Source organism: Neofelis nebulosa, chromosome 2, assembly GCF_028018385.1.
Source record: "Neofelis nebulosa isolate mNeoNeb1 chromosome 2, mNeoNeb1.pri, whole genome shotgun sequence".
NCBI lineage: Eukaryota > Metazoa > Chordata > Mammalia > Carnivora > Felidae > Neofelis > Neofelis nebulosa.
In genome coordinates, this window is record NC_080783.1 from 115,715,552 (window position 1) to 115,729,183 (window position 13,632).

The 13,632-nt window shown below is 50.6% G+C and overlaps 1 protein-coding gene across 1 annotated transcript; it reads right to left on the bottom strand.

Annotated features, from left to right (window-relative positions):
- Positions 1 to 1,317: 1,317 nt before the first annotated feature.
- RIIAD1 (regulatory subunit of type II PKA R-subunit domain containing 1) lies at positions 1,318 to 8,124 on the bottom strand. Its single transcript, XM_058715737.1, has 5 exons — positions 7,992 to 8,124; positions 7,420 to 7,496; positions 3,523 to 3,569; positions 2,049 to 2,176; positions 1,318 to 1,438 (listed from the first exon to the last, which is right to left on the bottom strand). The coding sequence occupies exons 1-4, from the start codon at positions 8,073 to 8,075 to the stop codon at positions 2,106 to 2,108; spliced, it is 279 nt and encodes a 92-aa protein (XP_058571720.1). The 5' UTR covers positions 8,076 to 8,124; the 3' UTR covers positions 1,318 to 1,438; positions 2,049 to 2,105.
- Positions 8,125 to 13,632: the final 5,508 nt, after the last annotated feature.

The following is a 13,632-nucleotide window of genomic DNA, read 5'->3' on the forward strand; positions in this document are numbered from 1 at the left end:
CTGCCCCTTCCCCGTTCGTGCTCTGTCTCTCTCTGTCCCAAAAATAAATAAAAAACGTTGAAAAAAAAAAATTAAAAAAAAAAAAAATGCATTTCTTGGGGCGCCTGGGTGGCTCAGTCGGTTAAGTGGCCGACTTCGGCCCAGGTCATGATCTCGCGGTCCGTTGAGTTCGAGCCCCGCGTCAGGCTCTGTGCTGACAGCTCAGAGCCTGGAGCCTGTTTCAGATTCTGTGTCTCCCTCTCTCTGCCCCTCCCCTGTTCGTGCTTTGTCTCTCTCTGTCTCAAAAATAAATAAACGTTAAAAAAAAAAAAAATTTTTTTAAAAATGCATTTCTTCTTCCTGCCAGGAAACCCCCCAGGAATGAGCCACTGTACCCTCGCAGGATCGCATCATACACTCAAGCATCTGAAAAACACCTCGTTCTCTCTCCACCTTGTTGGAGGCCTCTCCTCCCAGGAAAGTTTCCAAGAGTGTCTAATTTAACACTTCACATCAGAGGTCCTCAGCACATGTGTGTTTTCTGCTGAAGACTTCGTTCAGATTTTCTAAACAGGGACACCTCACTGTTGGAGCCACAGCTGCTGAAGTGTGATTCTGAAAGTACCCAAATAACTCCTCAGGTTCCTGTTCTATAGCTTATCATGCATAGTTTTAATAGTTCTTGAGATGCTCTTCTACTATGGCAGGTGCTGGCAGCTGGGAACAAGATGGACGAGACTGCTTGTGGCTGTGCCTGTTGCTATGGTGATGTGGACACAAGACACACAGGTGAGAAGTCCTTCAAACAGTGGGATGTGGAGGTCAGAGAGGTGGGGCATAAACACAGGAAACGTCTATGCCTTCTGGGCCTGGAAAGGACCCCTCAAGGCCAACTGGCCCACTCCCCTGCCTGTTAGCTGAAAACCAAATGGACGGGTGGCTTGTTGCTAAAAATCCTCAACAACAAATTCCACCACCTCTTGAGTCACCTGTTAGTCATATTTCACAAGACACATTACCTTAAATAGGCTTTCTCGGTCCCATCTCGTTTTCTCACTGTCCTTCCAGCGGGTTCTGGTGTCACTGCTAAAGAGGTTCGTCATCGCCCGCACACTCTGTACAGTAACCCAGGAGGGAAGATGAAGGAAAAAACCTCAAAGAGCCCCACTGAAGCGTGGGCTCAGCTTGTTTCCACCCCAATCAGTTGCAGTCTCCACAGGGTCCCCATCCCTGTTCTGTCCAGCCCTGGCCCTGGGAGCAAGAGGCGGGCTGGCCTAGTGGCTCAGAGTGGGAGCAGAGCTACCCCCACACAGAAGGACTTCCTCCTCTGGAGTGAAATACAGCGGAAACATCTGTTTTTAATGACTAGCTTTGCAAGCCTTTGTAACAGCAGACCAGGCCCGAGGCGGCCTGGAAACCCACACTGATGGCACCAGGGCTCTCCTGCTTCCAGGCAGTCCTGCAAAACACAAACGGTGCTGTTAAATCAGGAACGTGGCCCTGTCCCACCTCACACCAAACAATCCCAGCCCACAAAATCACTTCAGAAATCATCCTGCCTGAAAAATGTGAGATGGCCCTCATGGCAGAGCCTGGTATAAAGATGTCCCCCCTCCACCAAGCAGGAAAGCCCCCAGCCCAAGATGCAAGGAGGGAAACTGCTCCTGCCCCTTCCAGAAGCAATGGGAAGCCCCGCACCAGGGGCTTAAAGAAAAGGGCACTGTGGGAGCACTCGGGGCCCTGCAGTCCCACAGCAGAGTGCGGGCAGAGCGGGCCCTACCCCCCCATTTCCCTGGCTCTCTTCACTCCCTTCACTCCCACACGCCTGCATTTCACTAGGCTCAGAAGACAGATGTCTCTTCCTGCCATGGACATGCCAGACAAACCCTGGACCGCTCTTCACAGTCCCTAATTCCCCAAAATAGTGTCAAGAAAACTAAACACTGTGTGAAACTTCTCTGCAGCTTCTCCCTTTGGTTTCCTTCCCACCCGGCAGAGAACATGGGAACACGGTGCTTATTTTGACAGGAGTAAAGAAGCCTCTGTCTGTAAGTGAGGTTAACACCCACCCTGAGGCTGTGTTCTTGCTGGTCTCTCTCAGCAGCTGAACATCAAGATTCTGCTAATTAAGCTGCTTTCTTCTCCTTAATTAGCTGCATGTGAATCTTGTTGGGAAGTCTTGGATCCGTGAAATACTCTGGGATAAGAATCGAAAAGAGAAAATTATCTAAACCCAAGGGGAAAAGGCAGGGAGGGAGACGGCTTACTCGGCTCAAAAGCCAGCGTGGCTCGGCCTCAGTAGGGCTGTTCCCGGCAGCCCAGCTTTCCGAGGTACAGGGAGAGGTCACAGCAGATCCGGAGGTCGCTGTCCCCGCCCGAGCCTGCCAGCTCAGGCCTTCCCAGGAAGGACTTACACAGGATGGCTCCGGTCCATTACCTGCTGCCCGGCAGCCTGTCGGCATGCTGAAACACAGGGAGCCATCAGAGGGCTAAGGGATCTCGGGGTTTTCTGCTCCCGGCCCATCCTGGGGCCCAAACAAATGCCAAGTGTTATTCTTGCCTCAGCTTATCTTGCCAGCTCGTCTAGGAGACATCACGCCCTCTCCTCTCTGAGAATATCCTCTCCGAAGAGAGCCAGGCTCTCACACGATGACGCCAGAGGAGGGTTTTCATACACCCAGCATGATGTGAATCAGAGGCGGCATCTGCTGTGGCAGCAAAGACGCACTAGACTCACTCAGAAATGGTGCGAGGCCAAAACCACTCCCTGGGCTAACAGGACCCAAGAAAGCGTCCAACCCAGCCCTTCCTTCTAAATACCTTTGACCTTAAGCCAGCGGCTGGGGAGTAGGAGGTAGTGGAGCCCATTAGGATAACCTGGGGAGCCTTTACAACTGCGGGGCTGGGCCCCAACCCCGGACTAATTAAATAATCACCTCAGGGAGTATGCCTAGGCATCAGCATTTCTTAGAAGGCATTTCTTAAAAGCTCCCCAGGTGATTCTAATGCGTAGCCAGGGGGGAGAACCCTGCTTTAGGATTCCTGGGGCGGGGAAAGAGCTGCGAGTATGCTCAGTCGGTTAAGCTTCCGCTTAAATACAGGTTAAGGCTTCGTTAAGCCCCACGTCAGGCTCCCTGCTGACAGCTCAGAGCCTGGAACCTGCTTCGGATTCTGTGTCTCCCTCTTTCTGCCCCTCCCCTGCTCATGCTCGGTGTGTGTGTGTGTGTGTGTGTGTGTGTGTGTGTGTGTGTGTCTTTCTCAAAAATAAACATTTAAAAAAAAAGAGCTGCCAGTATGTTCCTCTGGGAATCTCAAAATTCTTCATGGTTCTCACCAAGAGGAAGCTCCGCCTCCTTTCTGATCTGTCCTCATTTTGAGGAAGTGGCAGTGGAAGAAAGGGCCTTCTGAACAAAGCTCCCTGAGGGGACATCAGGTGAATAGGTACCCAGACTCCCAGGGAGAATCGTGGGCTCGTCCGGAGTCCAAATCTGCGATAATACAAACGTGCTGGTTTCTCAGACACCAAAACCGACGCTGCCTTACCTGCAGCAAATTCTTGGATGTCGTCCGGTCTTTTCAAAAACATTTCTCTGGAAAACATGAGGGATAAGGGCAGGAGTAAAGCTGGCTTGAAGGCAGGCCATGCTCGGGCTGGGCTGTGGGTCCCGCACTTTCAGGGAATGGACCCGCCCAGGGGTCAGTCAGCCGGAGGGCTCCTGACAAAGACCCTCCCACTGGTGACTGTCCTTTGGGTCCTGCTCAGAGACAGGGGGCAAAGTGTTCCAGATGGCACTAAGCCCAAGCATTGCTTGCCCCCCCCAGGACAGCTGCGCCACAGCCCAGCGAAGCTTGTCATTCATTCAACAAACATTTTCACATAACCGGAGGCCAAGCCACGGGCGGGCGGTGAAGGCCCACTGCCTAGTCCTCGAGGCACAGATACACAACCCCACAGCCCGAGGACCACGTTCAACCATGGATTCCCACAGGGGCCAGGGGACAATACCATCAACAAAGCCGAGAAGATGAACTTGAGCTGCCGGTGGGGCCTGGTCCCTCACAGAGTTTTATGGTTCATAAAGAATGTTCACAAATGTTATCTCACTTTACAACCCTGGGAAACAGCAATGAGCCCACTCCATTTTACATATGAAAGAAATCAAACCTTCAAAAGGTTAATCATTTGCCCAAGTTCATAAAGTGAGTAAATACAGGGCCAAGGGCCCAGGTCTTGTGGTGCCAAGGTCAGTGCTCTCTACATCACATCCCGTCGGCCACGGATGCCCTTGCCCACCAGCCTGGAAGGCCTCCCCACCCAGAAAGCCCTGCCTCCCAAGCTTTAAGAATTTGGCCTCCCTCCTCCTTGAATTCCATTTGAGAATTACTGAGCACAGATTTTGTTTAAGTGACTATACTGGATACGAGGGAATGATTTTTTTTTTTAAGATAAAATACAGCACCTCCTCAAAGAAATTAGTCAAGTAAAAGAGAAGGAGTAAGTTCTTTTTTTTTTTTTTAACGTTTATTTATTTTTGAGACAGGGAGAGACAGCATGAACGGGGGAGGGTCAGAGAGAGAGGGAGACACAGAATCTGAAACAGGCTCCAGGCTCTGAGCTGTCAGCACAGAGCCTGACGCGGGGCTTGAACTCATGGACCGCGAGATCATGACCTGAGCCACAGTCGGATGCCTAACCGACTGAGCCACCCAGGCGCCCCAAGAAGGGGTAAGTTCTCAAATGTCCAAAAGGCCAAGCAACCTCCAGGAAGGGCTATAAGAGGGTGTTAACAGTGTGCTGCAGACAGGGAGAAAGTTACTGAGAGCGGCGGGGGGAATCTTCACAGAGCAGCTGGCACCCCTTGAGGTGCATGTGAGATTTCAGTAGACAGGACAAGGGCATCCCACACCGAGGGGGGCAGCAAAGGCCCAGACATGAAAGGAAACAGCCCGTGTTCTGTGGATGGTGAACTCCTCAGGGTAGGGACTGGGTCCTGTCCACCTTTGAAACCCCAGGGTCAGAAGAGCACTTGGAGTGTCAGCACCCTCGACAATGTCAATGGGGTCAGTGGAATGATGAGGTTCCGTCTGGCTGGGTTGGGGGGCAGGCACACAGAGCAGGGGAAAGCAAAGGGGCTGTATTATGGAGAGCTGGAAGGCCAGGGAGAGACGATTACACTCAGTTCAGGAGGCAAGGGGGTGGGTGAATAACAGACTAGTCCCAAAGTGGAACATACCCGGCATGAGAATGGGGGGGGGGGGGCGGATCTAGGAGATACCATTGAGCAACTGTCACAAAAGAGCATGAACTGTAGAATTCCACTTACTAAAGTGCAAAAAAGGCAAAACAAATCTGTGCTAAGATAAGTCAGGATCCTGGCTACATTTTGGGGGGGGGGGTTGTGCTTGGAAGGGGCCAAGGGCCCCTTGGAAGGGTCTGAGGGGCTAGTCAGGTTCTATTTCTTGATCTGGACCCTAGTACCATGTATATTCTACATCTTGTGAAAGTTCACCCAGGTTAGGGTATGCTACTTTTTATTACATTTCAACAGAATGTTAAAAAAAAAAAAAAAGGCAGAGGGGGCAATACTGTAGAGTCACTGAAGATTCCCTACTCTTCCCATTTTTCAGGTCCAAAATTCAAGATATTAAGAGTTCCATACAGTGTGTACAAGTATACCCTGGAAAACTGTGACTGAATGACCATAAATCATTAGGATCTGGAAAACCCAAGTGGAGAGCTTGCTTCCCAACAAAAACACTTTGGAGCTTCTCATGGGTTAGAGTGAGTCTAGAACAGATACCTGAAGAACAGGTGAGGGCAGGTATGCTGTCCAGAATTCCATCCCCTCCTCCCCTTCCTCTTTTCCCAAGGGGACAACCATCTGAAGTATCCAGTACACTTCCTCTCCTCCTCCTACCTCCACCTCAGAAAGAGAAAGGCCTAAAAGGGGCCAGGAGAATTTCCTGTAGGTAGCTTCAAGATCAGCAAAGGGAAAATCCTGGCGGCTTCCCTGGCCTGGAAGGTAGGAATAATAAGGAAGAGAAGGGGCTATTCTTGAAGCAGCCAGGCAGACACCCAGTTCTTCCTAGAAACTTCCTGGACAGAGAAGTTGGGCCATCCCTGACATGTGACTAAAACACCACCCTTTTCATTCACCACCACCTCCCAACACCTTGTGTTTGTGAACAATGCAAATGATTTAATTCAGGCTTTTAACATCTCTCCCTAACCTCCCTGCTGGAGTCATTCCTAATGTGGGCTGCAAGCTCCCTGGATATGAATGATGTCAACCTTTACTTCCCTTTAGAAGAAAAAGTACAAAGGGGCGCCTGGGCAGCTCCGTCAGTTAAGCACACAACTCTTAATCTCGGCTCAGGTCGTGATCTCACGGTTCGTGATCGAGCCCCACGCGGGGCTCTGCACTGACAGCACGAAGCCTGCTTGGGATTCTCTCTCTCTCCCTCACTGTCTGTACCCCACCCCCACCTCCTCTTATGCGGGTACACACACACTCTAATGATTAAACTTTAAAAAAAAAGAAAAAGAAAAAGTGCAAAAGTGATGGCCTGTTCCCCAGGACTGACATTGACAAAAGACCCCTAAACTATTTTTTGCCCAAGCCTTATGCCTGGCCCAAATAAACCAACCTTCACAGAGAAGTTTCTATTTTCCTTTTCTCCATCTCCTATCTGCCCTGTGAGAATCTGCTGCCATTGGAGAAATGACTAGGATATGAAGAACAAACGGTAAGATCCAGGAAAGACAAAGGAGTGTCAAAAATAACAAAATAGTGTCCTACACCCAATGGCTGCCTGTTGAGTTTCTCAATGCCAAATTACCTCTTCCAAGTGTCAGAAGATACATACTTACCCTTACAGCTAAAATGACTGAATATTCATATTTTTGAGAATTGAGAGATAACTGAAGAAAACCTCTAGAGATAACTTAAGAACACTCTGGGTGCCACAAATCCCAGAGTTAGAAAAAACTCAATTTTAAAATATTCTCTAACTTTTGAGGTGCCGGGGTGGCTCAGCCAGTTAAGCATCCAGCTTTGGCTCAGGTCGTGATCTCATGGTTCATGAGTTCGAGCCCCAGGCAAAGGGCTCTGTGCTGACAGGTCAGAGCCTGGAACCTGCTTCAGATTCTGTGTCTCCCTCTCTCTGTCCCTCCCGCTCATGCTCTGTCTCTCTCAAAAATAAACATTAAAAAAAAAAAACTTATAATAAAAAATAAAATATTCTCAACCTTTAAAATATATTTATATGTGTACACACACACACACACACACACACACACACACACAAAATACCTTTCTGACCCTAAAGGCAGCAATAAGGAGTGTTTAAAGAAAGAAGCGGTCAGTCACACTCATGTCTCCGCAGCCAAGATCTGGTCATATTTCCCACTAGTTGTGGCCGGCTGGGAAAACCACCTACCTGAAGAAACCACTTATGAGCAACTCCACTTCTTTGTGCGTCCTTAGGTATTTTTCGTTAGCAATCCGAGTCTGAATCTGGGGGGACGAGAGCAAAAAGGTCACGCTCCATGAGGAGCCAGATTTCAGGGTTCAAGACCTGCGGGGGTGAGGCCTTGGGGAAACAAGATGAGCCTCTGACCTGGGTCTCTCCCCGGGATGTGTGACATTTCAAGCCGCCTGCTTTCTTACAGATCAACACCCCCACGCCGCCGCCTGCTCGGGCTCAGGGGCCATTACTAAGGACGGGTCTCCACCGCCCGGAAGTTCTTGTCTGGATCGAAGGTACTGTCTCCGGTAATAACTTCGATCCACTTCCCCGTCTAAATGCCCGCTGTAGTTCTTCCTGCAGGCGCCTGTCGGGCTCGGTTTAGGGCCCCCGAGCCCAGGGGTCCGCCGGGGGCCCCCCAGCCGTCCGCCCCTTTACCCGGGAACCGGCCCTCGCGCTCCTCCTCCCGGACTTCCCCCCGTCTGCGGCCCCCCGTCCCGGGGGAGCCGCCCTTTGACGGAGGCGGGAGTGGGGGGCGCACCCACTTTGAATTGGCTTAGCTGCTCCTGCTGCGCGGGGCTCAGCGCCCCGGGGTCCGGCCCCAGAAACCCGCCCTGCAGCGTCGCCATCTTGTCCGGGTCGTCAAGGCGACGGGCCACGCGGCCGAAGAGGCCCCGCCCCCCCCAAATCCGGCTCTCTCCGGCGCGCGGGGCGGGGTTGGGGCAAGTAGTGCGGGGGCCGCTCTGAGGCCGAGGAGTAACTTCGGGCTGCTGTCCGCGAGATCTGCTTCCCCAGAGTGGGGGCTCATTTCCCGTCGTGGTTGTATATGGAATGGGCCCTTCTGGACCCCACCCAGCCTCACATAGTGTTTTTTCTAGGCTCTAGAGGAAAACTGGAAAAGGGATTCCTAAATTAGCAGTCTCCCAGAATCTGGCTCCTAACCCTCTCCCTTGTTTGGCAACTGTTGAAACCTAATAGTAGGGAGAGAGGATTCAAGCTTCTTCCCCTTCCGCTGAACCCCTCCATCAGTCCTGTAGACACTTGACACTTAGCAGCCTGAAAGCATCCCAAAGGATGGAGTGAACGGAGTTCTGCAAAGGAAGGAACGTTCTCACGCCAGAGACACTGGAAAGGACGGGGGGGGGGGGGGGGGGGGGCTCTTGCCAGATGTTTCCCCTCTTGGACTGACTTTCTTGTGGAGACAACGTGCTCCTCCTAAATTCTAAATTATCCCTCCCACTCCCAGTTGAACAGAGGAGGGGAAAGGCAGTTGGTCTTCAAGGTGGGTTCTTCTAGTGTCTAATTAAGAAAAGAAAGTGAGGGGCGCCTGGGTGGCGCAGTCGGTTAAGCGTCCGACTTCAGCCAGGTCACGATCTCGCGGTCCGTGAGTTCGAGCCCCGCGTCAGGCTCTGGGCTGATGGCTCGGAGCCTGGAGCCTGTTTCAGATTCTGTGTCTCCCTCTCTCTCTGCCCCTCCCCCTTTCATGCTCTGTCTCTCTCTGTCCCAAAAATAAATAAAAAATGTTGAAAAAAAAAAAAAAAAAAAAGAAAGTGAAACCTAAAGCCAGAGAGCTGGAAATAGGCCTGGAAAGGGCAGGAGCCTTGTCAACACACACCATGCTGGTTTTTGCACACCCAGAGATCATGCCCAGGAAAGGCCTTCTGGAGAACAGGGAAAAGAGCTCAGAAGGAAGGCTGGTCTTTCAGATTTGGGAACCACTGCCCAAGGAGAAACAAGCCCACCATTGGGCCATGGCTCTGAGGGGGTCTTTCTGTGGTCTGCCTCTATCCTTCTCAGCAAAGATGGAGGAGAAGAAGTGAAAATGTTGGCAGTTCCCAAGCCAGGGAAAAATCACTGAAGGTAGATTAGGTAGTGAGCTACAGGCCTCTTCCCAGGAATCTCATTCAGGTTAGCAATCATTGTGTTTGTTTGTCTGGTTTTTAGGAGAAAGAGTTAACAGAGAAGTAGATAAGCTGCCATCTGTCACAAGTGATTTTTTTCAAGCAGGAGCAGAGGTTAATCAGAGGTGGTGGTTCTTGTTGGCCAAGACCGGTCTCTTCCTGCCCCTGCACCCCCAAGAGAAGCTAGTGAGGGAAACCCTTAAGCTGCATCACCCGATATGGTCACCACGAGCCACCGGTGGGTGTTCGGCAGTCAAAATGTTTCTATATCAGATGTGTTATCAAGTGTAAAATACACACTGGATTTTGAACACATACTTTGTTTTAAACTTATTTTTAGAGAAAGAAAGAGAGCATGAGTGGGGGAGAGGGGCAGAGAGAGAGAGATGGAGAGAGAGAGAGAGAGAGAGGGAGAGTCTTAAGCAGGCTCCATGCTCAGTGTGGAGCCTGACACTGGGCTCTGTCCCACAACCCTGAGATCATGATCTGAGCCAAAATCAAGAGTCGGATGCACAACCAATTGAGCCACCCAGGTGCCCCTTGAACATGTAGTTTTTGAAGAAGTAAAACCTCTTAACAATCTTTATATGGATGACATGTTGGATAGTTTAGATATATAAACACTTTGAATAATATTTAGGATATATCAGTTAAGTATAATCTATTATTAAAAGTGATTTCAGGACACCTGGGTGGCTTGGTCTGTTAAGCGTCTGACTATTGGTTTTGGCTCGGGTCATGATCTCTTGGGTTCATGATTTCAAGACCTGCATCAGGCTCTGCACTGACAGTGCAGAGCCTGCTTGGGATACTCTCTCTCCCCCTCTTTCCCTTTCTCTCTCTCTCTCTCTCTCTCTCTCTCTCTCTCTCTCTCAATAAATAATAAAAACTTAAAGTAAAAGTAATTTCAGTTGTTTCTTTAACTTTCTTAATGTGGCCACTAGAAATGTTTGAATTACATATATGGCTCACATTATATTAAACAGCACTTGTCCAGGGGCGCCCGGGTGGCTCAGTCGGTTGGGCGTCCGACTTCAGCTCAGGTCATGATCTCGCGGTCTGTGGGTTCGAGCCCCGCGTCGGGCTCTGTGCTGGCAGCTCAGAGCCTGGAGCCTGTTTCAGATTCTGTGTCTCCCTCTCTCTCTGGCCTTCCCCCATTCATGCTCTATCTCTCTCTACCTCAAAAATGAATAAACGTTAAAAAAAATTTTTTTAAATAAATAAACAAACAGCGCTTGTCTGGACTGGGAAGTGTGCGCGCACACACACACGCATGTGTAAGCATGTAAAATTTTCTCCATCTTCACATCCCATGCATAAAATAAGTACTATCCTCCTTCTGCTAGTCTGGGGTCTCCTTGTGCTTTGAGAAGCAATCCAGCTTTCTTGACTGATCACATCCCATGGCCCAAATACCCTCTTGTGTACACAAGACAGGCTACTTCTACTTCTGCTTTCTTACAGCATCTCAGTCGTCGCTGTTGCACCTGATGTTGGCCTGTCTTCCCTCTCCATTTGAGACAGAAGCCCCTTGACAGACGGAAGATCATATAATAGGTTGCTTGTATGGGCTCATGGTTTCTGTTGCAGATGGCCTCCCTCTGCTTTCAGTTGTTGAGGGCAGCAAGTGACTAGCAGCTCTGCCCACCATTTCCACCACCACATTTTGCCCTTTCTGAAAAACATCTCAATTATTCAGCATTTCTCGTTTTCTAAGAATCTAAAATCAGTAGTGGAACTCTCCCTTTATAAAGTCAATCATCCTTTTTATGTAGGGCAGCTTAGCATCGAGTGCAGAATAAGAAGGAGGGTGAGCCTGGGGATGGCAGGTAGAGAAAGAACCTTGGAAGACCGAGGGCTGGGAAGCCTCATTTCCTCCTGGAGAGCAGCTCCCCAGAATAGCCTCTGAGTGGTAGGATTTACTCCCCGCCAGAGTTAACTCCCAGGGCAGAGATGTGCCCACAGTCACCCAGCAAGCATAGCCTGAGGCAAGCTCCCGCCTCTTCTCCCCTTACCCCTGCCTCTCCTTTCAGATGGAAACCTTCCAAATGGGAACCACAAGCTAAGCAAAGGATTGGAGGCATTCTGCTGCCTGCGGCTGTCTCCCCAATTGCTGACTGGGAGGAGGAGTGAGGGGAGTTCATTATAATTCATTTTTGTAAATGTTGAATATTTCAATTAATGTGATTAGCCCCAAGCCCAAATGGGAGGCAGGGCAGCAGACCTGCTGACAAGACATCCTCAGAGGGTGTGATCTATTTAGCATCTCCATAAATACCAAGATCAGATTAAGAGGCAAGAAAAGGAGCAGTGAGGGTGGAGTGTGGGAAGTTACTTTCCAGATGTGTCTGCACTCTTGGTTCCCTGGCACTGTCATCAGGTGTTCTGACCACGCAGAACTGGGTCCTCTACCAGCTCCCCTCAATATGCCCATCTTAGGGGCCCAACTGGGAGGACCTGAGCATCAATATGACAAAGTGTAATCGTATCTTCACACACACACACACACACACACACACACACACACACACTTCAAACCCAGGCCAAGGAAGAATGAGAGGTGGTCAACAGAGAATCAAGCAGTAGAAAGAAGGCCATCTCTCACACAGGGCTGAAATGAAGACACGAGAGGAAGAAAGGCCAGGTTTAACCACTGTCCCCACTCCCACAGGGAGCATTTGATATGGAGGTTAAACTCAGGACTGAGGAGCCAGACCACCTGGGCTCCACCCTCACTGAGCTCTCTTTCTATCTGTGCAACATTGGGTAAGCCATTTTATCTCTCAGTGCCTCGGTTCCCTTACCTTTATTTGGAGATAATGGTAGAAGCTTTCTCATAGGGCCATGCTGAGATTTAAACAAATTAGTAAATATAGAGCACTTGGAACAATGCCCGGGACACCATAAGTGTCATCTAAGCACTGGCTATTACTATTACTTCCTGTCCAGAGGAGAAGCCTGCCTGCTGTGGTAGCTGAAGAATGGGGGCTGCTGGGACTGAGTCGGGACATATTTCAGAGACATCAGTGCCATTGTGGGGACATCAGCCACACTCTGGGGTGAAGAAGGGAATGACAGGAGACAGGGTGTTGCACAAGAGCTGCAGGCAAGGGCTGCCCTGTCCAGAAGAGTCCATGTCAGCAGGTACTCCCTGCACCTAGTGGTGCTACGAGTGGCCCCAGTGCATGGAGAGGTTAAGCTCCCTGGAGATTATGGGGCAAACAGATCACCCATAGAATAGTTGTTAAGAGAGTAATGGCCCACAAGTGTGCTGCCCCCGCCCGTTTTTGCTACCGGACTCACTTTGAGAGTCCCACTCAAGGAACCTAACTGGGAGAAGGAGGCAAAGGGAGGAGAAATTGGGTTTCTTCGGCCCTCCAGGGGAGCTGCCAGCTGTGGTTCTTCCCCCTAAAGGAATCAGGAATCTCGTCTTACCAGAGGTGCTTTGCATCAACTGTTTACTCGAGAAATAACCGTTAAGCAACTAGGTATGAGCCACACACTGTGCTAGACACCAAACAGTAAAATGCTGAATTAAACGGTGTCCTGGTCTTCAAGGAGCTTCCAAGCAATAGCTCTCCAAGTGGTCACCACTGCCACCTCCCTGCCCACGCACTTAAACACACAAACCACCAAGAGGGAGAGAAGGGGGCGTTGGCAAATGCCAGCAAGACATAGGTTTTCTTGGATCCTTTTCTGGAAATTGCACAGTTCTCTCTTTGCGCTCATTTCACCCTGGCTCTCCCCTTCCCCACTCCCCTTTCCATCTTTCCTCTCTGGGTGCCCTTCTGCCCTTTCCTTCAGTCTCTGAGACCTGCTTCCCGCCCCATCTACACCTCCCTCCTTCCCCAACCCCCAACCTGCCCAACTGTTCCCAAGCCATTTTCGGTTCCCTGGATTCTTTCCTTGGATCCCCACACTCGGTATCCCCAGATGCCGGCTTCCCTCTCCTCCTCCCCACTGCGCCCCTCTCCTGGGTCTTCGCCTCCAGCACCGGGGACAGCTCCAGCCCCCGGAACAATGGACCCCACCTTAGGGCTCCTCTATAAATTCTCCATCTTAGTGTCTTGCCCAACTCGTGATTGGGGAGTAAGATGGGGGAAGGGTTATTATCAACAGGACCAGCTGCTCTTCTGGGGGCGGGAAGGGAGTCAGAGAGGAAGGAGATAGAAAGAGGGCGTGGCTCTTGTCTGGATTGTGCGTCCCTCTCCAGGGTAGAGAATTTGTATTCCACCCCTGAGACTGACATCACTGATGTCAGGGGAAAGGAGGTGGGAGTGGGGAG

What these genes read in the sequence shown, in the direction of transcription:
- RIIAD1 (XM_058715737.1), bottom strand. Translation starts at nt 8,075, where the DNA reads ATGGCGACGCTGCAGGGCGGGTTTCTGGGGCCGGACCCCGGGGCGCTG. An exon ending in AGCAGCTAAGCCAATTCAAA is followed by an intron (nt 7,497 to 7,991) that starts GTGGGTGCGCCC and finishes TCGTCCCCCCAG; the next exon opens with ATTCAGACTCGGATTGCTAA. An exon ending in CATCCAAGAATTTGCTGCAG is followed by an intron (nt 2,177 to 3,522) that starts GTAAGGCAGCGT and finishes TTCTTATCCCAG; the next exon opens with AGTATTTCACGGATCCAAGA.